This window comes from Equus asinus, chromosome 23 (genome assembly GCF_041296235.1).
Source record: "Equus asinus isolate D_3611 breed Donkey chromosome 23, EquAss-T2T_v2, whole genome shotgun sequence".
NCBI classification, from domain to species: Eukaryota; Metazoa; Chordata; class Mammalia; order Perissodactyla; family Equidae; genus Equus; species Equus asinus.
The window spans coordinates 68,053,838-68,079,310 of NC_091812.1; the positions used below are offsets into that span (position 1 = coordinate 68,053,838).

Here is a 25,473-nt window from a genome sequence, read left to right on the forward strand (position 1 = left end):
TTATGACTGTTTCTACTTGGTGTAGATAGAAAACCAAGGATTACAAATACATTAAAAGGATTCAAATTGCCATCTTAATTCTTAGCATCCATGACAGATTCAGATCACTGCATGATTTAACTAACTTTGTGTCTATTGCTGAGAAGGTGAAAACCTAAGAACTGGAAAAAAATGACAGGCCCAGTGGGGACAGGACTTTCTCTTCTTTACTAAAGCCACAGCATAAATCTGGGTGAGTGGGATACACAATCATCAAATATACTTTGCTGAAAATGCCTGGGAACAAATACTTTTAACAGGGTCCAGTCTGCCTGGTGAGGGGCATGGGGACTCCTGTCTCAGCCTGAGTTAGTGAGTGAGTGTATGAGACTTTACTAACTACACAGACTGACTGTTAAATGAGACACTGCATGTGTTTATCTGTGACCAGGTAAAAAAGTAACTTTGAGATTTGCCTTTTAAGCTTCTGAAGAAGTTAATGCGCCTGAATATGGATGGAAACAATTTGGCAGATATTCCATCAGAACTACCACCCACGTTAGAAGAGCTTAAAATCAGTGAGAACAACCTTCAGGCCATCGAGGAAGGAAGTCTGTCAGGTATTTAGCATTTGGTTTTATGCTATGTGTTCTTATACCCTTTCTTCTGTGGTTGTGTGGAAGTTTTATTTGCAGTATTGCCAAGTGAATAGCTGGTGAAGTGTTTTGGGTCACTTTACCATTTAAGTTGATAAACTTTCTTTTAACTATTGACTGGTGAAACTTTAAAAAAGTATTTTAAACTGCCTGATGTCTTAAAAAAAGTACTATAACTATAAATAAAACTGTCAATTATTTTAGGTTCTCATCATTCACAACACAGTAGCTGAACTAGAAATCTTAACGCCCTAAGAGTCACATGGGACACACCCACACGGCCATGTGTTCTGGTGCTGTCTGTACCGACGTTTTGGTGGTGTCAGTGGGGATAACGCAGTACGATGGCTTGTTAACTGGTTGCCCTTATCACCCCAGATGCTCGATGCACCCCCTCCAACATCTGCCACCTCCACACATTTTGCGATTTGGTTGGCACATGTTGGCACATGAGAATTATGTATAAAGCATGAGTGCGTAGCACTCTAGGTGAGGCTCCGGGGCACACTACGATCGAGCACAGAAGCTTTCGCTCACATGTCGCGGCACTCACTGGCTTTGACAGGCTTGTTCTTGAGAGGGCTGCTCTGGCACCTCCTGCACTTGTGGGTCAATGAGGCACGTGCGCCCCACAGAGCAGATGGACAATGTGCGTGGGGATGTGGCTGCCACGACAGCCTGGCTTTCCGAGGGACAGGCTTTACTGAAGGTATCCGTGTACTGTACATTTGATACAGCTGGAATTGACTCTTTTTGTGGTTGTCTTCAGACCAAGCAGAATAAATGAAGTTGTCATATTGTGAATATGCTTCTTTAAGACAAAGGTTGCCTAGTTTTTCTTTTTTTTATAAGAACTTTTTTTTTTTAAAGATTTTATTTTTCCTTCTTCTCCCCAAAGGCCCCCAGTACATACTTGTATATTTTTTAGTTGTAGGTCCTTCCAGTTGTGGCATGTGGGACACCGCCTCAGCATGGCTTGATGAGTGGTGCCATGTCCGCGCCCAGGATCTGAACTGGTGAAACGCTGGGCCGCTGAAACAGAATGCACGAACTTAACCACTCGGCCACGGGGCTGGCCTCTAATTTTTCTTTTTATCTTCCTAACAGTCTAGCATAGTTCTTGTGGTATAGTGCTCGATACTTTTGTTTATTTGATTTAAAATATATTCATTATGTTAATGTAGGCAACTCAAGCCTTTAAAGAAGTAAAACAATTCAATTATTTCCTTTCACTCCCAATAAACTTCATGGGAACAAACACTTCTGGTGATGAGAAAAAAAAACAATAATGAGAACTGCCAAATCTGAGGATTACAGAGTTATGGAAATACTCTATTTCCAGATGGATTTCAGGGTACACATGAAAAACATTAATAAACACAAATTTTGATGGGCTTTTTCATATGGAAAAGACATTGGGAAGTTTCATTTCTTAACTGTTAGGCGAAAAAGACCAGAGGGGTGTTTAATTTAGAACATGCGCACTAACTGGCCGTCTGTGAACGACACGTGACATCACGTTTCCAGCTCTGTATCAAAGGACACGTTATAAAACGTTAAGTCCTTATTTGGAAGGCTCTTCTACACACTCCTGCAACTGCTTCTCCACATGCTCATGCACAAGTGTTTCCAAATTCCCAGAGAGTCGACTGTGGTCCAGGGTAAACTGGCCTCCTGCTTGCTGCCCTCCTGTCTCCATAGTCCAAACACCGAGGAGGCCTCAGCCCCATGCAGGTGGCCACTGAGGAGGCTCTCCACTATCATCTCGCCCAGAGAGCCCCCTGCACTCTCTGTGTGGGCTGAGGGCCCCTCTTCTGTTTGGGCTGCATTCTTAGTCCTGCTCCAGTGCCAGCCCCTTGGGTGCTGGGTTGTTAGTCCTGCTCCAATGCTGGCCCCTCGGGTGCTGGATTCTCTACTGACTGCTGGAGCCTCTGTTGACAGTCAGGCTGGCTGGTAGTGAGCACGGTGAGCCCAAGCACAGGCCACCACCAGTGCTATGTTGCTGCTCTCTTGGTAGCTGGCTGCTCTCGTTGTGCCTCATGGCAGGTCTTCACTCATGACCTTTCCGGTTATATACAGTTCCAGAGAAGTGGGCAGAAGGGCGCTCCAGGGAAAGAAGCAGTACGTGCAAAGGCATGAACAAACAAAATGCTTTGGGTGCTATGGGAACAGCATGCAGTGCTGTGGGGCTGGGATACAGGGTGTGAGGGGGGAAGAGTAAGAGATGGTGTGAAAAGGTAGGCAGGAACTGGACAGCAGAGAGCTGCACAGGCTATGCTGAGATGGTGGGAGTTCACCCATGAGCCACTGGTAGATTTGCAGACCCACAGTGAGAAAAGGAAGGTATTATAATTGAGGGGAACGGTGTTAGGGCAGAAGGGAGGGACAGCAGGAGAAAAGTGGACAAGCTTAAAAATGTTCCAGGGGCCGGCCTGGTGGTGCAGCGGTTAAGTGCACATGTTCTGCTTTGGTGGCCCGGGGTTTGCCGGTTCAGATCCTGGGTGCGGACATGGCACCGCTTAGCAAGCCATGCTGCGGTAGCTGTCCCACATATAAAGTAGAAGAAGATGGGCATGGATGTTAGCTCAGGGCCAGTCTTCCTCAGCAAAAAGAGGAGGATTGGCACCAGATGTTAGCTCAGGGCTAATCTTCCTCAAAAAAAAAAAAAAAAAAAAGTTCCTGTCTTCATTAATCACAGAAACAAACGAAAACCCAGGACCACATTGGCCCCTCTAGCAACGATGATGTGAGGCTATGCGCTTGGAATACCATGAGATCAACATTCTCATGCACATGTGTCCACGTCCATAACCTGTCACGTTGCTCCTCACCCCAGAGTGGGAAGGACTTCTTACCAACTTCCTAGTAATACATCCTCTTTCTATCCTAAGTAGCCTACAAGAACCTTCTCTAACTCCAACCTGTTTCCTGTTAAACACAGGAATACACACCTCGTGTGTTTCCTACACACACAACAGACATAAACTAGAGAATAACTGAAGTAATGCATAGTATCATGAATTTGCACTCTGTATTATATTTCTTTCTCTCTTGTGAGGTCATGTAATGACCATTAGTCTACTTCTATTATCTATTTTTCACTGGAAAACTTCTATTACATTCCAAAACCTCAACTGTGTACTAGATAAATATGCTGGATTCTCAGCATCTTTAGTTTTGGAAATTAGAGAGATTATGAGGAAATAAGAGCACTTATCACAGCTTACTGGTTAGCCTCCCTACATCCTGTCTCTTAGCCCTTCAAGTGATCCTAAACACGACCACCAGATTAGATGATGTCATGCTGTCTGCTGCCCAGGGGCTCCTTGCCGTCTAGAAAAGAAAAGCCAGACCTTGTCTAATGTACAAAGGTCCTGCACAGCCCACCTCTGCCCTCAAACTTTCACCCCCACCTGTGGATAGTCCACTCCAGGGCTGGCCTCTTCCCTACACTAAAGCACACCCATGTGGGCTCGTGTGCACGTGTTCAGCTGGTTGCCTCAGCTTGCCATTTCTACCCACATCTTTCTATCTTTGAAAGCCTAGTCCCACTCACACTTGCATACTACTCAAGTCTACACTGCCATGTCCTCTTTCTCACCTTCTAACACCTATGATCTGTAACCCTGATGGTACTGTATTCTGCTCTTGCTTAGACTATGTCTTCCTTCTCTCATGTGCCTAAGAGTAGGAACTGAGTTGCATGGAGCATTTAGCGTAATGCTCGTGACATGAGTTGAATATGAAAACATCCCCATTCTAGAAATCTTGGCCCCTGAACAAACTCCAAAGTTACACCCTGAATGTCTGACTCAGACACCTCTGGGTATCAATCACTGCTGAGCTGGCCACTCCCCTACTTCAAGCTTCCAATTGATTTGGATCACACCACTCCCGAGACCGGTAGAAACAATTTAGAAAAAAACCCTGTTTGTATAAAGGTCTTTCTTGGTAGCTCAATCTGAATGCGTGGAGAATTTTTGATCATTCTCCTTTCAAAACGTCCATCTGGCTGCACTTTGCCAGGAAGTGAACAACTGCACTGGAAATTCATGCTGTAACTCCTGTTCTCAGAAACTGAGGGTCTCCAAGCAGAGTGCTCCTTCTGCGTCCTCATTGCATTATGCCCCAGCCATCCCTGACTATAGTGCTGTTTCATATCTACCTGTCTTTGCAAATGCTTCAAATGATCTCCCACAACCTTCTACTTCTTGCCCACCTCGTTCTGAGTCCCTTCTTGGCCACCGCTGTCTCTGCAGGCCACCCCGATCCTCCCATTCCCCCCTTTGGCTTCTCCTTCCACAAACTTCCATCATACAGCACAATAATGATTTTTCAACAGGCCTCCACTCCACTGGACCATGCACTCAGCATTCAGTCCTGGCTGAACTGAGCATTTGGGATGTGAAAAGTACTTGGGAAAGGCTCTACAGAGGGATACAAAGAAAGAGCTACTTTTGCCCTCCAAATAAACTGAACATTTCACATGACCTTTTGAAAAGCTATGGAAATTGCATGTTTCCTCAATTATCCTAATTCGCTAATTTTATTTTTTTATAGACTTAAATCAATTGGTCACCTTAGAACTGGAAGGAAACAATCTCAGTGAAGCCAATGTCAACCCTTCAGCTTTTAAACCTTTGAAGAGCCTATCTTACCTGCGTCTGGGAAGAAATAAATTTAGAATTATACCACAGGGTCTTCCTGCTTCTATTGAGGTACTAATATCTTTTTAAAAATATTTTACATTTTAAATATACTACACTACAACAAACCAAACACTTTAAAAGCTTATTCTGATGCAAATTAAACTCAGTAGTTTTGTGCTGTATACAGAATTTACTGTAATTGGAGCATTGGTTTCCCTTCAAACAATTCAAGATTATGAATCCAACTTAGAATTACTAGTAAAGACTCTTGATAAAGTGAAAACTGGTCCTGCTGAGAATTTAAACAGAAATTACAACTTGCAAAAAGCACCCAGATTTGCAAGGGGGTTTAAACTGTCTCAAACCAGAATTGCAATGTTCATCCCAGTCTGCTTCCCCCAGAGTCCCATGTGGATGAGTAGTGACCCTCCATGGATGGAAGCAATCCGCAGAGAAGGTCACCGACTGTGCTGGCAGCCCCCAGCTTATCAGTTCTAAGCAGCTCCTACCAAGGGGCCTGTGACTAACTCCAGGCCCAAGTGCTGTCCTGTTTCTACTCCCTCTGGAGATGCCCGCCGCTGCCCAGGTGTGTGGTCTCCTTGGCTGCAGCAAGGAACACTTAACTAAGGGGGAACCCTGGGGGACCTTTGCCGCTGACTGAACACCCTGATTTCCTGCATTAAGAATGGAGGTCTAGGGGCCGGCTCCGTGGTTGAGTGGTTAAGTTCGCGCACTCTGCTGCAGTGGCCCAGGGTTCGGATCCTGGGCGCGGACATGGCACCGCTAGTCAGGCCACGTTCAGGTGGCATCCCACATCCCACAACTAGAAGGACCTGCAACTAAGATATACAACTGTGTATGGGGGGGGGGGGGCGGTGGTTGGGTGGGGAGATAAAGCAGAAAAAGGAAAAAAAAAAAAAAAAAAGATTGGCAACAGTTGTAAGCCCAGGTGCCAATCCTTAAAAAAAAACAAAACAAAACAGAATGGAGGTCTGGCAGACCCAGCTGGACCCCTGTCGCCTCCTCTGAGGTCTGTTTCTGCCGCATACACTATCGTCCAGCAAGAAGGCAGGACGGAGCTTCCCATAGTTGTGGACCAGAAAACTGGGAGAGAGGACCCTTGATCTCATATGACACTACTGCCACGGCCACCACCCTTCCTCTTCCTCCTATTTGGAGATGAAGATATAACTTCAGAATTTATCAAAATTGCAAAGACCAAGGTTCCAACGCCTGGCATTACATCAGAATCACTTGGATTCTCAAGAAATACAGATTCATGGACTTACCATCCCAGACACACTAAATCAGGGTCTTTGGAGGGTGAGGTCAGCAATTTATAATTTTTTCAAAATTAAAATTTCAAATAGATAATGCATGCACACAGTAAAACACACACACATTTTGAATAGTACAAGAGCAACAAGTCTGCTGCACATGGCTGACCCTCCCATCCCTAGTTTCTCTTTGCAAAAGACCCTCTCACCAGTCAGGAGGTGCTGTCCACATAGTGAATGTGCTCTGACTCCTTCCAAGGCATTGCTTCATAGCCATGGAGTTTCAGCGTATGGATGAGTGTGCTCTGACTGGGGGAAGTTTAGGAGGGAATTTACACTTTAAAAAGCTCATGAGTGATTCTACTACACAACCAAGTTTGGGAACCACTGATCTAGTTCACCCCTAAATACGTACGAAAGTAAAAGCAAAAAGCTAAAAGATTCCTTACCCATTTCTAACAAATACCAAAATTAAGCTACAAAGAGGGGGAAATTACTCAATAAGAATGGAAAGTTACACTGAAGATATACCAATTCTACTTCTAAATTCCAACAAGATCCTTGAGCGAAAAACTCCCTCTAATGCCAACTGAATTTAACCTGAAGGCAGCTGGCTGTTGAAAACTTACTAATAGTTCTAGCAAACTTCACCCTGACGTTAAATGAAGGCTCTAAATTTAACTTTTAATTAATTACAATACAAGCAAGTCAAAAAACATGAGCCTAAACAATCCTGAGAAAAAAGAGCAAAGCTGGAGGTATCACAATCCCTGACTTGAAAACGTTCTACAAAGCCATAGTGACCAAAATGGCATGGTAATGGTACAAAAACAGGCACACAGATCAATGGAACAGAACTGAAAGCCCAGAAATAAAACCACACATCTATGGGCACCTAATCTTCGACAAAGGTGACAAGAACATACAATGGAGAAAAGATAGTCTCTTCAATAAATGGTGCTGGGAAAACTGGACAACCACATGCAAAAGAATGAACGTAAACCACTATCTCACACCATACACAAAAATAAACTCAAAATGGATCAAAGACGTGAAGGTACGTCCTGAAACTATAAAACCCCTGGAAGATAATATTGGTAGTACACTCTTTGACATCAAACTAAGAAGGATCTTTTCTAATACCACGTCCTCTTAGACAAGGGAAACAAAAGAAAAAATAAACAAGTGGGAATTTATCAGACTAAAGAGCTTCTGCAACACAAAAGAAACAAAGATCAAAACAAAGAGACGACCCACCAGTTGGGAGAAAATACTTGCAAATCATATGTCTGACAAGGAGTTAATGTCCATAACATATAAGGAACTCACACAAATGAACAATAAGAAAGCAAACAACCTGATCAAAAAGTGGGCAGAGGGGGGCTGGCCCCGTGGTTGAGCGGTTAAGTTCGCGTGCTCCGCTGCAGGCGGCCCAGTGTTTCGTTGGTTAGAATCCTGGGTGCGGACATGGCACTGCTCATCAGACCATGCTGAGGCAGCGTCCCACATGCCACAACTAGAAGGACCCACAACAAAGAATATACAACTATGTACTGGGGGGGCTTTGGGGAGAAAAAGGAAATAAATAAAATCTTTAAAAAAAAAGTGGGCAGAGGAGATGAACAGACATTTTTCTAACGAAGACATACAGATGGCCAATAAACACATGAAAAGATGTTCAACATCACTAATCATCAGGGAAATGCAAGTCAAAACTACACTAAGATACCACCTTACACCTTTTAAAATGACTATAATCACTAACACTAAAAATAGCAAATGTTGGAGAGGGTGTGGAGAGAAGGGAATCTTCACACACTGCTAGTGGGAATGCAATCTGGTGCAGCCACTATGGAAAACAGTATGGAGAGTCCTCAAAAAACTAAAAATAGAACTACCATATGACCCAGCCATCCCACTACTGGGTATCTACTCAAATAATTTGAAATCAACAACCCAAAGTAACATATGCACCCCTATGTTCATCACAGCACTATTCACAATAGCCAAGACATGGAAGCAACCCAAGTGCCCATCCACCAATGACTGGATAAAAAAGACGTGGTGTATGTACACAATGGAATACTACTCAGACAGAAAAAAGACAAATTCATCCCATTTGCAATAACGTGGAAGGACCTAGAGGGAATTATGCTAAGTGAAATATAAACAAGTACTGGGACAAAGAAAACAGTACAGCGGTTACCAGGGGAAAGGGGTCGGGGGGCACAGTGGGCGAAGGGGAGCACTTATGTGGTGACAGTCAAGAAACAATGTACAACTGAAATCTCACATTGATGTAAACTATTATGAACCCAATAAAAATAAAACAAAACAAACATGTGCCTAAAAAAATTACAGACAACACGTGCTGGTGGGAAGCAGGCTGACCTGGAGCTTGACCCAGCCAGGATGAGCTTCCCCCATGTGTTAGCTGCATCCCTGACGGCACACCTTATCATTCTCCAGGCCTGGTCTCTTCCACTGCTAAATGGGATTGATAATTTCCACTTATTTTCTAGGGTTTTGAAGCCCAAATGAGATAATTTATATGAATAAGTTTTGTAAATTAGAAAGTATACACAATTATTATGGTATCCTGTATCTTACATTTTATGGTTTAAAAATAATTAAAGAGGGGCCGGCCAGGTGGCGTAGCAGTTAAGTTCACACATTCTGCTTTGGCAGCCTGGGGTTCGCTGGGTTCGGATCCCGGGTGCGGACCTACACACGGCTTGTCAAGCCATGCTGTGGTAGGTGTCCCATGTATAAAGTAGAGGAAGACAGGAATGGATGTTAGCTCAGGGCCAGTCTTACTCAGCAAAAAAGAGGAGGATTGGCAGCAGATGTTAGCTCAGTGCTAATCTTCCTCAAAAAAGAAAATTAGTTAAATAATTAAATAAAAATAACTAAATAAAATTCACTTAATCCCATAACCATGAGAGATAGTACACTTTATTTTAATTAGTTAGAAAATTTGACAACTTAATGGAAGAGAAGTAAAAGACTCTTTTGATAATACTAATGAGAAGAGTTTACAATACCATTTTAATCTGTCAAGTTGAAAATAATTATTAATACAAAGAAAAATAATCGTCTTTTCTCTTAATTATAGGAATTATACCTAGAAAATAACCAAATTGAAGAAATAACTGAAATTTGTTTTAATCATACCAGAAAGATCAATGTCATTGTACTACGTTATAACAAAATTGAAGAAAACAGGATTGCTCCTTTAGCCTGGATAAATCAAGAGTAAGTATATGCTACAGCTTGGCTTTCTTAGACGATTTCTTCCTTTTGCCATTACTAGACAGGGTATGAACACAGGGATGTGAGGGAGGTGACGGTTCTGAACAGCTTGGTGATGGCACTCTTCCTTAAGAAGCTTGCCTGGAGCTCAAACTGTTCATGCCATGACCGTGTCAGGATGACCACGGTCACTGCTGCTGTGGACACCCTGCCATGTGAAGTGCTGAGCCTGAGGGCTGCCCACCGTGCTGCTCTCCCCCGGCTGACCTCAGAGGCAATAATGAAGTTTAAGTGAGATAATCCCCTGCACACTGAGAAAGGGAGCGGCCTCCCCTCACCCCTGCCTTAGGTGGGAGCACCAGGCTTTACTATCCTACACCACACTGTCCTCATTCCTCCAAACTAGTTCTCCATCTCAAGTCTGACACAATAGAGCGACGAACGCTGGGCCTGACAATAGAGCCCACCTTTGAGGAGAGGAATCAGCAGGCCTCAGAGAAGGGGCAGCATGGGGGCCTTGCCTGTCAGGAGGGCAAATGGGGTTGAGCCCCGGCAGCGGGTCCAGCAGAGCAGACAGGAACCGTGTGGCGAGGGGACAAGGGATCTGAGTGGCACAGTGAGGACAGACGTCTCTCAGAAGCAGGATGGGAGAGATGGGAAGAAATCTCAAGGGCCAGCCAGGTTTAGTCAGATGTGGCGGTGGCAGAGTGACCTAGTGTTCCTCAGGGGATGTCTTTGTTGGGTGGGCAGAAGCCACAAGGAAGCTCCTGAGACAAACCAGGTAGCTCACCATGTTTCCCAGATCTTCTGGCCAGTTAACAGACTTTTCCAGATCCCTCAAGTCTCACCCCAAATCCCAGGTGACAGTTTACCAGATCAACTGTGGACGGCAATGCAGAACCCCCGCAACACCAACACTGCCTTGCTGGGATGAAAGATGATTTCAGGGATAGACAGTTGGATGTTGGCTAGGCCTCTGGGCTTCATTTCTGATTCCAGTTGACCTTAGAGATATTTGGGGACCTCTCTGGGCCTTGCCATTACCCCCAAGATGTGAGTTTTCTCTCTGAACGTGGTACTCCTCTCTAATGGAACTCGAGCAACTATGTGGTGCCCAGGTATGAGCATGAGCCTTGCAGCCTTGCACACAGTGCTGGCAGGAGACCCGACAAGCATCTTGAGAGGCCTTGTCCAGCCCTGGAGCTCCCCTCACTCATGTTCCCAGCCTGTTTCCTCCTTTCCCTGCAGAAATCTAGAATCAATTGACCTCTCCTACAACATGCTCTACCACGTGCCCTCCTATCTCCCCAAGTCTCTGCTGCACCTCGTGCTCATCGGGAACCAGATCGAGCGCATCCCTGGCTATGTGTTTGGCCACATGGCACCAGGCCTGGAATACCTGTACCTGTCATTCAACAAACTCACAGACGATGGCGTGGACCGAGTCTCCTTCTATGGAGCATACCATTCTCTGCGAGAACTGTTTCTGGATCACAATGACTTAAAATCTATACCACCTGGGGTACAAGAAATGAAAGCACTGCATTTTCTGAGGCTGAACAACAACAAGATACGGTAAATCGCGGCTTTTTCAAGTATCTATTTAAATTGTGGTTGACAAAATATATGATTAAACAACTAACATGATATCTGAGATTTACTTTAAGGAAAAAAAAGTGAAAAGAGGTTGCATTAAACAAGACTGGCGAATGTTAATAATCTTTGAAACTGGATGACAGGTACATAAAGATTCATTATAGGTTTCTCCTATTTTTGTATGTTTGCGAACTTCTGCACTAAAAATTTTAAAAATAGAGAATGTTACATAATACTTAGAACCCTAGAGATATGTTCAAATGAGGCTTCAAGACAGCAGATTGTGGTGCTGCTCTCACCTCCATGTGTGATTTTGAACACTCTAATCTGTAGAGCACAAAACCTAAATATATGCTAAAATTAAAACTGCTTCTATCTAGATTCTTCTGTAGGCAAAATTCTGAATACATTTATTGAGACTCAGCTTCCCTCACTTCTGGGGACCCATTTTTCTGTTTATGCTCCATCTGCAACCAAGTCATCTCATCACCCCCACGTGGAAAGCACAAAGGTATCAAGAACCAATCTGGACTCTGGCGTGTGGTCAGTGGGGAGGTCCCTGGGCTCTATGGTCGCTTCCTGAGGATTACACCATTACTCTTTTCCCTGTCTCTGAAATTCTAATACAAACTCCTAAGAAAGCAGAGAAAGAGTCAAGAGTTTATAAAAAATATCATGTTTGTCTGTCCCACTTCTGGTGGGACTGAGGTGGTTGTGACCTTGCATCTCCTCCACCACCGAACTAACGGTTTCACTCACAGATGACGGTTTTTGAATCTCTTACTTCTTAGGGGTAACAAAATGGTGAATTTCTATTTTTGTCATTCCTTCCACATTCGTTAGCTGCAATTCCTCTGTAAAGAATTTTTTCTCATCAACTAGGGCCACTTTGTTACTCTGAAAGGTAGGATAAATACTCAGTTCTTTCCTTTAAACTGCCAGAGTAAGAAGCTTAAGGTTACACATTTGTAACTATTTGTGGTGATGGATGTTAACTAAGCTTATTGGGGCAATAATTTCCCAATATATACATTCATCAAATCATTATGTTGTGCACCTTAAATTAATAGAATGTTATATGTCAATTATATCTTTATGAAACTGGAAAAAATTATACATATGCATTAAATATGAGCGAAAAAGACTATGAAATATATTAAAATGTTAATAGTGGCTGTCTCGGGGGAAAAAAGTTGGTGCCAAAGTGTTTTTGCTTTATTATTTTGTTTTTGGCTTTGTCTCTTTCTCTGAGGAATCACTATGAAATTACGGTTTTATACATTCAGAATGTCTCTGTCAATTCCAATTACTGTTCTTACACTGTCCCGTCTTTGGCCAACGGTAGCCCCTGGAGCTAGCTCTTGAGTCTTAGACAGGCTTCTAATAACCCTGGATGGCTCACTTTACATTCCCTACAGCAGACCTGTGCCAGCCGTGCTCCAAAAAGCCCCAGCTCCTCTCAGTGGAGAAGAGTCTTCACAGGCCCCAATCTGTGCACCAGGCATGTTCCTTTCAAATGTGTTATTGTTTCAAGGCCTTTCAATGGACTGGCAGGAAATATGTATTTTGTAAAGAAAACGAGTATGAGTTCATGCTGACATTCCCAATTCAAATTTAACATTATATAGTATTCCTCTGTTTTAAACTTGTTTATCTTACACTGAAAATCTAGGATCCCCAACAATACTAACTTACGTTTTTTATCTTACAATATATAAATAATAGTTTCAAAATGATAATAGCATTTTACAACTAACAACAAAAGAATTAAGTTTACGATGTTTCTGGAAGCTCCATTTGTCTTTAGAATATGTTCCCTGAAGGATGTATAGCTGAAATACAGTGGTTTTCTCTGTAATAATATGTCAACAACTTAATATTTAGATAAGGTCTTTGTTTGTTTTGGTTTTCAGGAATTGCTATCTTCCATTTGATTAATATTATTTTCACTGTTAAACATTTATGATTCCAAAGTCAAAAACTGTATAACAAGGTATATTAAGAGATATCTTTCTTCTATGCCCGTCCCTTACACTGTGTCCCATCCCTCCCCATAAGTGAATTTAAAAAATTAATTTCTACTCCATCTTTCCAATATTTCCTCTTGCAAATATAAGCATGTATACATACACATATTCATATTCCCCATCCCCTCCCATAATTATTATACAAATTATTACACAGAAGAATTTTTCTTTTCTTTCTCTCTAGAGAGAGTATTTTTTTCTACTCTTTACTTTTTAACATTATCAGTATATCCTGGATATCACTCCATAACAATGTATAGAGAATTTCCTCATTCCTTTTACAACTGAAAGTATCCATTATGTGGGCATTTTATTCAACCAGTTCCTTACTAACAGACACGTGATCATTTCCATTCTTCTACCACCACAAATAATGCCACAATGCATAACTTTGTTGGAATGTCATTTTGTATTTTTCCAGTCCAACTCTAGGATAGATTTCTAGGAGCAGGGTTGCTAGCTGAAGGGGTAAAATGCTAGATATGCCAAATTCCTTTCTGTGGGGCTGCACTGTTTTGAATTACCTTCAATGATGTCTGGTCCTCCACAGCCTCATTGTCAGAACATGTTGATAAGCTTTTGGATTTTTTTGTGGCAAATCTGGTAAGTGAGAGTAGCATGCAGAATAGTTTCGATTTGTGCTTCTCGCATCATGAATAGGATCGAGCATCTTTTCATGTTTACACGTCACTTCGTTTTCTCTTCTGTGAACTGGTTACCCAGGTATTCTTTTTGTTCTTTTCCCTTTTCCTTCTAGATTTTTAGGATTCTTTGTATATTAGCCCTTTATCTGTGATATAAGTTGCAAATACTTTCTCCTAGGTTGTCATTTGTCTTTTAAGCATTTTTTAAAAACCAACTTATTAGTCCTGTCTTTTCATGCCTCTGGCTTTTGAGTCACAAATCAGGAGACTTCCCTACTTACACGGTATGACCACGCTTCACTCTACTACTTCTACAGCTTCATTTTTTTCCACATTTAGATCTTTGACGTATTTGGACTTTTTCTGGTGTATAAGAAAAGGATGCAATTTCTTTTAAAAACAAAAGAATTTTTTTAACAAACGTAAAACTTAACTCCTAAATTATGAAGGCAGAGTATTACTTGGACCACTTGTGACCTGCCTGTCTATTTTTCCTTAGGACTATTCTTCCAGAACAAATTTGCAATGCTGAAGAAGATGATGATTCAACCCTGGAACATCTTCATCTTGAAAACAATTATATTAAAACAAGAGAAATATCACCCTATGCATTTTCATGCATAAGATATTATTCAAGTATTGTTCTTAAACCACAAAATATTAAGTAATTCCAAGTTTTCCTTTGTCATTTATAAACTGTACTCATATATTTGTTGCAGTAGCAATTTTTCATCAATAAGAGAAACATAATGTCATGTTACACTCGGTATAATTGTGCTAGTCAACCTGATTCACCAGCCCACAGCTGAACAACAAAACCCACGTCTACCAGGTTCAGGCACCCAGCAGTTAGGGTTTCAGTTGCACTCTGCAAAGCCATCTCACTGCAGAGGTCTCCTCACGAGAAGAGGACATTACGCACTGCTGAGCTGACCAGGAGAATGGGGCAGAAAATAAGCATGTCCTTTACAATAGAACTGAGTATTGCTATTAGCTGGGAACTCCCAAGGTCCCTTTAGAAATTATGTACGTTATGGTTCAAGATCAAGAAGTGTACAGCAGGAAGAAAATAAAAGGTAGAATTTATGAAACAGTATTTAGTTTATCATTCTACTGTTAAAACAACAATTTACTAATTTTCTGTAAGACCCTAGGCTACAATTATTGGTATAAATACACTTAATAATTGGCTTAACTTTAATTGCTTCTATTAATTACATGTGTGAAACTAAAACACTATTGTAATGTTAACTTCCCGGTTTTGAAAACTGTACTAGAGTTAAGTACATGGTTATTACCATCAGGTGAAGCTGGGAGAAGGGTATATGTGATTGAACACTATTTCGAAACTTTTCTGTAAGTCTAAAATTTCTGTGTAAATCTAGAAAGTTTAACAGTATTTTAAGATCGTCCTCATTATTCTTTACTCAAGATCAAAAGATTTTGGGGTTTTTTTCGTGAAGAAGATGGTCTCTGAGCTAACATCCGTGCCAACCTTCCTCTACTTTGTATATGGGATGCTGCCACAGCATGGCTTGACAAGCAGTGTGTAGCTCCACACCTGGGATCTGAACCTGTGAACCCTGGGCCACCAAAGCGGAGCATGCGACCTTAACCACTACGCCACCAGACTGGCCCAAGATCACAAGATTTTAATGACAGCAGTGGAGTTCGCTTAAAAGTATGAGTTAATTATCCTTGACTATAACCTTGTAAATGTAAACCTAACACATGAATTTTTGAAAATTTTTGCTCCACTGGTCATTGTTAGCACCTATCTTCTTCACCCTAATTTGCTTTAATGGATCCTTTTACTCAGTTCAATTTAACATACAGCTATTAGTATTTACTATGTACTAGAACTTACCAAAACCACATATTAAAATTTATTACATAATGATCTTTTATTTTTATTTCTAAAATAATTTATAAAAGACACATATAGAAACTATGTTGACTTCTTTTGTTACTCTCAGTTTTGTGTCTTGAACCAGATAAGAATGAAAAGCATCTGGGAAGTGTGATGTGCACAATGAGTGTGGTTACTGTTATTAAACTTTCATATAAAATTGAGAGCTACCAGCATATTCAACAAAGTTTTCCTGGGCCACTTTCAAGATATGAAAGCTTGATCCCACTTGAGCTAATGTTATTTCCAAGCCCTTCTTCCTAAGCCCCCCCCCCCTTAATATCCAGGATTTTGAGACTACAACATAAACAAGAATAATAATATGATGACGCTGTTAGAATCAGAGTTCAGAAGCTTAAGCCAGGTGGCTAAAAACTGAAATAGAATCTTACAGAACAAAAAGTTGAGATTTACAACCAGTTGAAGCATGTAGGCGCATTAATTTAAACTGGCCAAGTTGAACGTAAAAGATAGGTAAAAACAGCAAGATATGTTATCCGTTCATTTCACAAGAACCCTTGTGCAATGCTCCTTGCCGTGTGAATATAAATGCATTGACATAAATGGTTTAAGGCAATCTAAGCAATAAACAAAAGTAGTGTCAGAGAGGACTCAAACTGAGTAAGGGGAGTCAAGAGACTCAGCAACCTAAGACAACTCAGAACGGTAGTGAACTACTCCTGCATTCGTTTCTCATTCTGACTTATTCAGCTGTGTTCCAGACACTGTTCTCAAGAGAGAGGGACAAACAGATCAGACGAGGTCTCTGCTCCCTGGGAACACAGAGGGTGGTGGGACAAGAAGCAGGAAATACAACAGACAAATCAATGGGCAGGTGCAATGAAGTCAGCAGAACAGGGTGGTGATGCAGGAAGCATGCTAGGGTTCTGACACCTGCATGGGTCCAGGACACCCCCAGATCCTGGGGCTCACGAGTGTGCAAGCTGCACGAGTCACAGTAAGATGCAGCCATCCCCAGCAGCCTTGAGTGACACCAGGCCCAGGCACACGCTGAAATCCTACTGTGCGCTCAGGAGATCCTGTTGGGAGCAGAATCTCTACAAAGACCGAAAATCAGAATGACTGATGGAAGCTCTGTTCTTAATCTGGAAGATGCTTTTATTTCAACTGATTTTATAATTTAAAATATAAAATACGTCTAGTGCTGAATTTGTTCAGCCTTGAAATTTCATCACGTCTGGAGACGAAGTTTTACTTCCATTTAAAAAGGAGTGATAAATGTCCTTGTAGCAAAACTTCTCCATGATATAATGTTAAAAACAAACAGATGCTGTGATTGGCTTCAGAAACATGCTGTAATTGCTATCACATATGTACACTGGCCTAGCTGTGGTCTAAAAACACGAACGGTGTGTCATCTGTGCACATAGGCACAAGGCAATGCTAACTATACTCTGAATGTTCAGATTGGGTTTATTGTAGATAAGAATACTACTTCAGAAAGCCCTAAAGATACGATATGGTGAAAGGTGTGTACAGCCTGGAGTCATAAGGAAACGACTGCACCTGGAATCAGGACCTGGGAGCCTGTCTTGGTCTCCAAAGACTTGCTCTGCAGCCATCTTGCTCCTCTGGGCCGCCTGGTTCAGTTAGGAAGCACCGTGTTTGGAGGCTGGTGGTTTTCAAGCATGGCTCACGGGAGTTTGTGGGGCCCTGGGGGGAAGTCCTTGAAGAGGAAGCACAGACTGTCTTCAGACAAACCAGCTTTGCTACCAACACAAAGGGTCAGCTGTTCCTGCCCCTTGTTTTCCTTGTAAATGACATCCCAAGTTTTAAGATTCACAAAGAGCATACATCCAAAGCCCCTGGTCCTCCCCTAACCCTCTGCCCATCTCTTCTGCTCTTCCGGAGCACACGGCTGGAGAGCCTTAGCCTCAGAAAACACTTTCAGGTGCGTAGATTAGAGCTGCGTGGACGCAGCCAACCTCTGGGTATGAGGGCAGGGAAGTTTAGTTGGTGTGTCTGTTCCCTTGGCGCTCCAGCACCCTGGAGTGGGATCAGCCCGGAGAAGCTCTGCACCACCCCAAGACTGCGGACCTCTGACCTGAAACACCTTAAAGGTAGTCAGCTGCATGTGCATTCTGTCGGACGGGTACAACGTGGCACCGTGTTGCAGGGCTTACACAATTGGGCTCAGATCCTTGTCTCTGCCAGCCCTTGCGACTCCCCTGGGAGCAGGCAGTTCAATAGGCTGGGGTGAGGGTGGGTGGGTGGCAGTCAGGAGCAATAGGGAGTACGTGGCTGAGTCAGGACTTAACCTGCATCTTCTGACTGAAGTCTGAAAAGCAGAAATCTGGACACCTGAGTGAGCCTGGCACACTTTTGAATCTGAGGGCACAGGGCACCTGCTCTGGTGGGTGCTGCCAAAAGGGGAGAGGAAGATACAACCAGCTCTCCTTGGGCTGGCATTGTCAATGACTCCACACATCTCACCTGAGGAGTCAGCCTCGTGAAGTCATAGTTAATCACTTAAGATGACTGCTTTCATTAATGCGGAAAGCGCTACCCACAACACGAGTAGAAATCTGCCTATGTGCAGCATCCTCGGGTCCGCATGGACACCTGTAAGAGCAGTGAGGTCAAGACGATCACCCCATTCACACACAGAACGCGAAGATTTAAGCACAGCAAATTTAGATCAGGAGTAACAAGGAAGCCAGCGGTAAAGGTGGGAAACAATTAGACTGAGCTCGTGGTCTGAGTGGGGTCTTGAAACAGGATTTGAATCAGCCGAGGGGAGGGAACAGCTGACTGAAAGAGGTGCGATCATGGACGGCTGAGGCTCACTGGTGGAAGACAGACAACACAGGAAATGTGAGGCTTGGGAGGGCTTGGGAGGCCAGTCACACTGAGATGAGAGATGTGGGGCATCACTGACAAACTGCAAGCAGGGAGTGTGTCTGGAAAGCCATCGTTTCAGGAAGGCAAAAGAGACAGTACTGCAATAATCTAGAAACAAAGCACGTGGAATCACACAGCACAGGCGATAGGAAGAACAAGCAGAAACAGGTATGCTGGGGACTTTGAAAGAAATGCCAGGTAAGGGGCACAAAGAAGAGAAGGGAGCCAAAGAGGAGAACTGTTCTGAGTCTCAGCGATGCTGGTGAGAAGCTGAGAGAAAGGGACAGTTTGGGTGAGAATATGCTGGAGTCAGGATTCAGGCAGGAGGACAGGAGGAGTGGTAAAGATGGGAACGCATCTGCCTTCACGGAGTTCCAGAGCACAAGACCAGCTGTGCCTAGAAGCCCGGCTCCTCCATAGCGCCCCTCTCCCCTCGCTACCCCGCGTCTGTGCCGCCACCCTGGGGACAGACAGATCTGATATTATGAGTTAGGTCAGTATTATTTCTTTGCATGGTGGGGTGTTGCACGGTGGACAGGTAGTGGGTGTCTCTTGTTTCTCCAAAAGGACAGTAAAACTTCGAAGAATAGAGACAACTCATTTCTGGATCCCTGCATTTTGTGCACAAAGTAGGTGCTAAAATGACTATTGATCCTCCAGTCTAAATGGATCAGCTCACAGCTGTCCAAAGTTGATGTTAATACCACTCCTAAGCAAAACAGAAAAGAATCTGCAAAATTTAAGGGTTTTTAAAGGAAAACTGAGAAATTGAACTGAAAAAGATTTATATAGGGTCATAAAATTTATAAGCAATAATTTCTTTTAATACCTCTTGACATGGACATCAGAAAGCACAGAGTATATTTTATAAACAAATCATGCTTTGACAACTGGTAATACTTAGTAATCAAATGATTGTTCTGTATAATAGCAACATTGACTATGTTTTCCAAAGCTATCAATTAAACATACCATGAATTACTAGGTTCACAGATGCTGACATAAAAGAAAGAAATACACAAATTCTGCTGTTTAAGTGAAACCTCAAAGGGCTGGGTAAAATCCTCTACAAAAGCTATTTGCCTCTTTCCCTTATTTAGAAAACAGCACATTCTCTCACAAGAGAAGTATGTACAGATGGATGGTGACAACTACACATCTGTCCACAACTGAATGCGAATTCGGATCCTCTATCAGCTTCAAACTCAAAAATAATGAAAGTACCCACAACAAGGTCAGGAATTTCTGGCCAGCTCTAACCTACACCAGATGACTCCAGGGTCCCTTAAACCCCAAAGGCCATGAAATGTGAGGTCCGTCTCTTATAGTGAAAAGATCTGGAATTCTTCTTAGCTGTGGACTTGGCCAATTCACCGTGACTCTGATTTCCAGCTTCCTCACCCATGAAACTGGGGGGAACAGTATCTACCTTCCAAGACTGCTGGGAAGGTTAAATGAGGTGATGTCCACGACAGTGCTGGACAGAGGGTAGCCATCAGATAAGGTGAGTGTTTGTTCCTTCATTGATAGGAGTCTGGGAACCAGCAGGCAGGAAGGTTCATGACTTGCTCAAGGCTGCCAAGCCTCTTAATATGGAAGATATTAATTATTCAAGGAAATTGATTCCTCAGATTGTGAAATACAGTGGGAAAAGGAGTCGGCCTGTTACACCGGGACAGGGGTCAGCAAACGTTCTCCATAGAGGCCACCTCAGTGGCTCCCCTGAGCTTGGCAGCCTGTGCTGTGCACACCTACCTCCTTCACACAGAGCAGAGTGAAACCAGCACAGAACGTGCTCAAGCAGGGGTCCCATCGACACAGAGTGACACCGGGATTCAGAGTCTAAACTACTTCTCGTCAGAGACATGGGAACAGTTTACAAGTAGATCTTAAAAAATCCTGATTATAGGAAAGAAAATTAAGTCTGACTAGTAAACGTGATTCCTTATAACATCTAAAAAGGGAAAAACTGTATTCAAAATAGCAGCCAAACTAGAAGAGAATTGGATCAATAAGCCTGTCCTGCAGATGGATTCCCACCTCTGAGATAACCCATGAATGGGTCCACAGGGACAGGGTGAGCATCTGCACGTAAGCTTTGGCCTCCCTGCTCCATAGCCAGGCAGAGCATGCTCTCAGTGGATGGTTCTCCTGGGGAGGCTGAGTGTTTCATTACTGTTCCTGTGAACATCAGCTCCAACTGAACCTAACCCAAGAGATCAAGAGGCATTTGGGAAAATGTTTTCAGAGAAACTAAAACCTACTGTAAAAGATGTAGTCATGTGTCAGAACACGGTTGATACTACAAGACTTAAACAACATTTCGGCATATTCTAACACATTACTCACATGTCTTTGCTCTGACATCCTGAACAGGAACAGTCGAGACTGTAAGTCATGATGAAATTTAGTCTGTTACATACTGTTATTTGCAAAGAAGTGAATATTTCTAACTCGATAAATAGGGCTTAGTGATTACACAACTGAAAAATAAATGCATGACTATTTCTTCTTTGAAGATGTGTTTCTCTTTCTACATGGAAATGGATAAACCAAAACTTACAGACTAGCATATTTTTTCCTTTGTACAAAATGTGAAGAATGTGAATCCACACAAGGGAAAGCAGATTGTATTAAAAATAACATGTGATCGCACCAAACACATATTAGTTTGGAAAAGGAAAGGAATACATCATGTTATTAAAATGTCATGGTGCGTTTCTAAGTAACAGAATCTCTGTGGTCAAACAAACTTACATTAAACTATCAGCTGACAGAAGCAAATCTTTTTATAAGTTGGAATCTGCAGAAGGTTTATTTGTTTTACCTAAATTAACAATTACAAAATTTATACATGAATTGTCTGAAATGCTAATTTAACTAGTACTGTGAAACTCAAAGAACGCATTATAAATTGTACATCTATTCCAAGGTAGCAGTTCTTAATTATTTGAAGGACGGACCCCTTTGAGGATAAGATGACAGGTATGATGGATCCTCTATGCAGAAAAATACACACATAAAAACACTTTGCATGCATCAGAAGACTCACAAAACCTTTCCCAAATCCTGTGGGACTCATACCCTAGTTAAGAAATCTACCTAGCCTAAAACCTTATTTAACTTAAAATAAATTTTACATGTAAATATTTCACTAGAGTTAAGGATTAATCAGAGTTAACATTAATTTAAAGTAAATTACCTTATTTCACACAACTATTTAGCATTTATTCCCCCATTTATTTAGCAACATTTTTAAGGCCAAAGAAAAGCTGAAAGAATAATACAATGAACATCTATATACTCTTTACCTACATTCACTAATTAACGCTACTTTGTTACATTCATCTTTCTTTCCATATCCGTATCTATACATATATACACACATATACATGTATTTGCCAGGGACAGGGGCTGGACCATTGTGATGTAAGTTGCAGATACCATAACACGTCACCCTAATACTTCATTATGAACCTCCTAAGAACAAGGACATGTTCTCTCACAACCACGACACAATCATCATATCTTCACTTTTGTGAAAGGTCCAAGTCAGCTGTCTTGTAGAATGTCCCCTAATCTGCCTTTGTCTGCTTGTTTCCTCATGATTAGAGTTAGCTAAAATATTTTTGGCAAGAATCTCACGTAGGTGATGTCACGTCTTTCCTTTTTCCTCTTTATCAGGAGGCACTAAATGTTGGGCTGGCCTGTTACTGCTGATGCTGAGACACTGGGTTAAAGTGGTATCTTCTTCCCCTTGTAATTAAGAAAATCTGAAAGGTAAGACACTGGGTCTGTGTGAGTATCTTGCCATCCAATAACATTTCCCCTCATGGTTTCAGCCTCCACTGATGATGCTCTAACTGGAGCTCCCTTGTACGTACTAGTCAGCATTCTTCCACAGGAGGACCTCTGACCCTTTGACTGTCTTTTCTCTGTTATGATAAAAAGGATTTTGCATTTGCATCCCTCACCATCCTATTCCTTCTGCGACATGCAAACTGTGCCTTCATGCTGGCTTCTGCACTCTGTTCACATGTCCGCAGGAATCTCTGCACGCTTTCATGCCTGTTGATACAACGAGATGTTTCAGGCACACCTGATACCTTCCCTGGCCCTGATCTGTTACTCGCCATTTCTCCCAGGAGCCTTGGTCCTTCTAGTGGGAAACAGTCCTTAGAAACACAGATCTGGAAGTTAGATGTGGTCACTGCTTTCAGGTCTCCTCAGTGGAAAGAGCTAGGAAATTTATTTAAAACAAAATCATTACTTGTACGCATTCCTCAAAGCAAACTGACTTTTGAGGCATTACTTAAAAATATGTGACACCCACACAATGTAATAAACTAAACTGTATAAGTCCTTTGTTTTTCATAAATTCAAATCAATTCATTTTAAATGACAATTTATGGCATTAATTCATTTTCAGAGTGAAACCTCCAACAGGATGATGACAGGAGCTCAGCCTGTGAATTGCAGAAGTCCTCACCAGCACGGGGGGTGGAGGAGGGAGAGCAGCTGAGAACAGGGACCAGGAGCCCATCCAGAGGAGGCCACTGCCATGAGCTCAGCCAATTGCTGAAATTGCAGAGGAATTCAGGGCTGGCTTTGTCAGATTCATTTTTTAAGATATGCTGTAAATTTGGACTTTGATACAAAATATCCTGGTTTTTAAAAATACCATATGCTCCAAACAAAACATACCTGCAGGCTGAATACTGCCCATGAATCACGACCTACAGTATAAAGTCAATTCACTATAAACCACAGAGCCTAGTACACCACGAGGGAAACTCGAACATTCAAAATGACCCATGAAATCATAACCATCGACTGCTTTTAGAAGTCTCTTTGAGTGCCTACTACTACATACAATCCCTTGGTTACACATAAAGAGCACATAAAGATTTGACGACCTAGAACATTCTTAAACTAGGTATTTGCAAGGAACACTCCCTGACACCCCTCAGGGCCTCCCTGACGCTCCCCCAATCCTGTTTTTCTCCAGAGCACTTACACCATTTGTTAAATGAATGGAGAGACCAACAGATTCCTTGCAGCTACTACTACAAGAGACTGTTACACAATCCACACCAACATACTTAGAAAGTGAGGGCAGAGAGGGGAGGAGGCACTAGATACTGGCTGATGAGCACCACAGAACCCAAGTGCCTGAGTGATACCCGAGCTTGGAAAGATGTGACATGTGGCCACAGGCAGCCCTACTCCTTGCTGTCGGATTCCTAACTTGCACAAGATGATTTCTAAAGTCCTTTCCAGTCCTCACTTGTTCAGACTTTGACACTGTTCTCCATTTCTACACCACGAGAAGGTCAGGAAAGAAATTATGTGCAAGCTTGGCTTAAGCGATTTATTTTCATCGTGGTTGGAATATATTGGGCAATGCAAGAAATTTGTGTTGAAGTTCCTTTTTTGTGTGTGTGAGGAAGATTGGCCCTGAGCTAACACCTGTGCCAATCTTCCTCTATTTTGTATGTGGGATGCCACCACAGCATGGCTTGATCAGCAGAGTGCAGGTTTGCTCAGGATCCAAACCCATGAACCCCAGGAGAGTGCAAAGTTAACTACTATGCCACTGGGCCAGCCCCTAAAGTTCCTTTTATGGCGATCAATGTTTCTATTCATAAAATGTCAGTACAGAGAATATTATTTTTTCAGTTTTGTAATTTATCTACTTGTTCACAACATAATAATGTGCAGATGACCCATGATTCCTAAAGATATTGTTTGATACAGTAATTTAGACCAAAGTCTGATGAGCCAAAAACCAAAAATAAAAATGACAAACAAACATGTAGAAAAGAATTAGGTTCCCCTCTATAGGACCCCGATGGGAACCAAAAAACAGAAGGTTCTCTGCTCATGAAACTTTAGGGAGAAGAGATACACTGCTGTGTCTGGAATGACAACAGGCCAAGGTGTGGAGGAAAACTCCAGTTTCTTTCCAAATGGTGCGTCCACACATGCTGGGCCACCTCTGCAGTTGAGAAGGGAAGCTCCCCACCCAACAGCCCCAGGACTGCGGGAGGAGGCCCTGGGCCCTGGGCAGTCCCTCCAGCCAACTGTTTAAAGAACAGGGTGAGTAAGCCAAGTACACCCCCCACACTGGCATTATACGCCAGGGCCTATTTCTTTCCCAAGCCTTTTGACCCAAGATCAAAGCAAGATGCTGGAGAAGGAAAAGCCTCAGGCTCACAGTGGGAAGAGGACAAAGAAGCCGTAACACACTATCAGAAAAACAATGTCATAGGAAGTGCCTTCCAGCTTTTGGGAACCCCACCAAGAAGGGCCATGTAGGCTACACGACTGAGAGGAGAGCGATGTGGACACACCGTATGGACAGAGGCAGAGAGAGAGGGTGGGAGGCACATGTCCCACGGAGAGGAGAGCGACGTGGACACACCGCGCGGGCAGAGGCAGAGGGAGAGGGTGGGAGGCACACGTCCCACCAAGAGGAGAGCAATGTGAACACACCGTATGGACAGAGGCAGAGAGAGAGGGTGGGAGGCACACGTCCCACCGAGAGGAGGAGCTGCCACTCAGCCCCAGCCAAGTGCTGCCATGCAAAAGCAGGAGCCACATACTGGCAAAACTGGACTTT

At 42.8% G+C, this 25,473-nt stretch overlaps 2 protein-coding genes across 11 annotated transcripts in view; one reads left to right on the plus strand and one right to left on the minus strand.

Moving 5' to 3' along the window:
• Nucleotides 1–15,980, plus strand: part of ECM2 (extracellular matrix protein 2) — a 39,454-nt gene extending 23,474 nt beyond the window's left edge. For 4 of the 6 annotated variants that reach the window (XM_014864818.3, XM_070495975.1, XM_014864817.3 and 1 more), the window contains 5 exons: nt 464–599; nt 5,196–5,353; nt 9,677–9,816; nt 11,062–11,388; nt 14,580–15,980. In XM_014864818.3, coding sequence (XP_014720304.1) covers nt 464–599; nt 5,196–5,353; nt 9,677–9,816; nt 11,062–11,388; nt 14,580–14,748 — 930 coding nt within the window. In that variant the 3' untranslated portion in view covers nt 14,749–15,980. The remainder of the gene's footprint in view (nt 1–463; nt 600–5,195; nt 5,354–9,676; nt 9,817–11,061; nt 11,389–14,579) is intronic. The other 2 variants (XR_011497539.1, XR_011497538.1) reach the window with 1 other exon arrangement.
• CENPP (centromere protein P) overlaps nt 1–25,473 on the minus strand; it is a 222,577-nt gene that overhangs the window by 62,869 nt on the left and 134,235 nt on the right. The window lies entirely within an intron of this gene.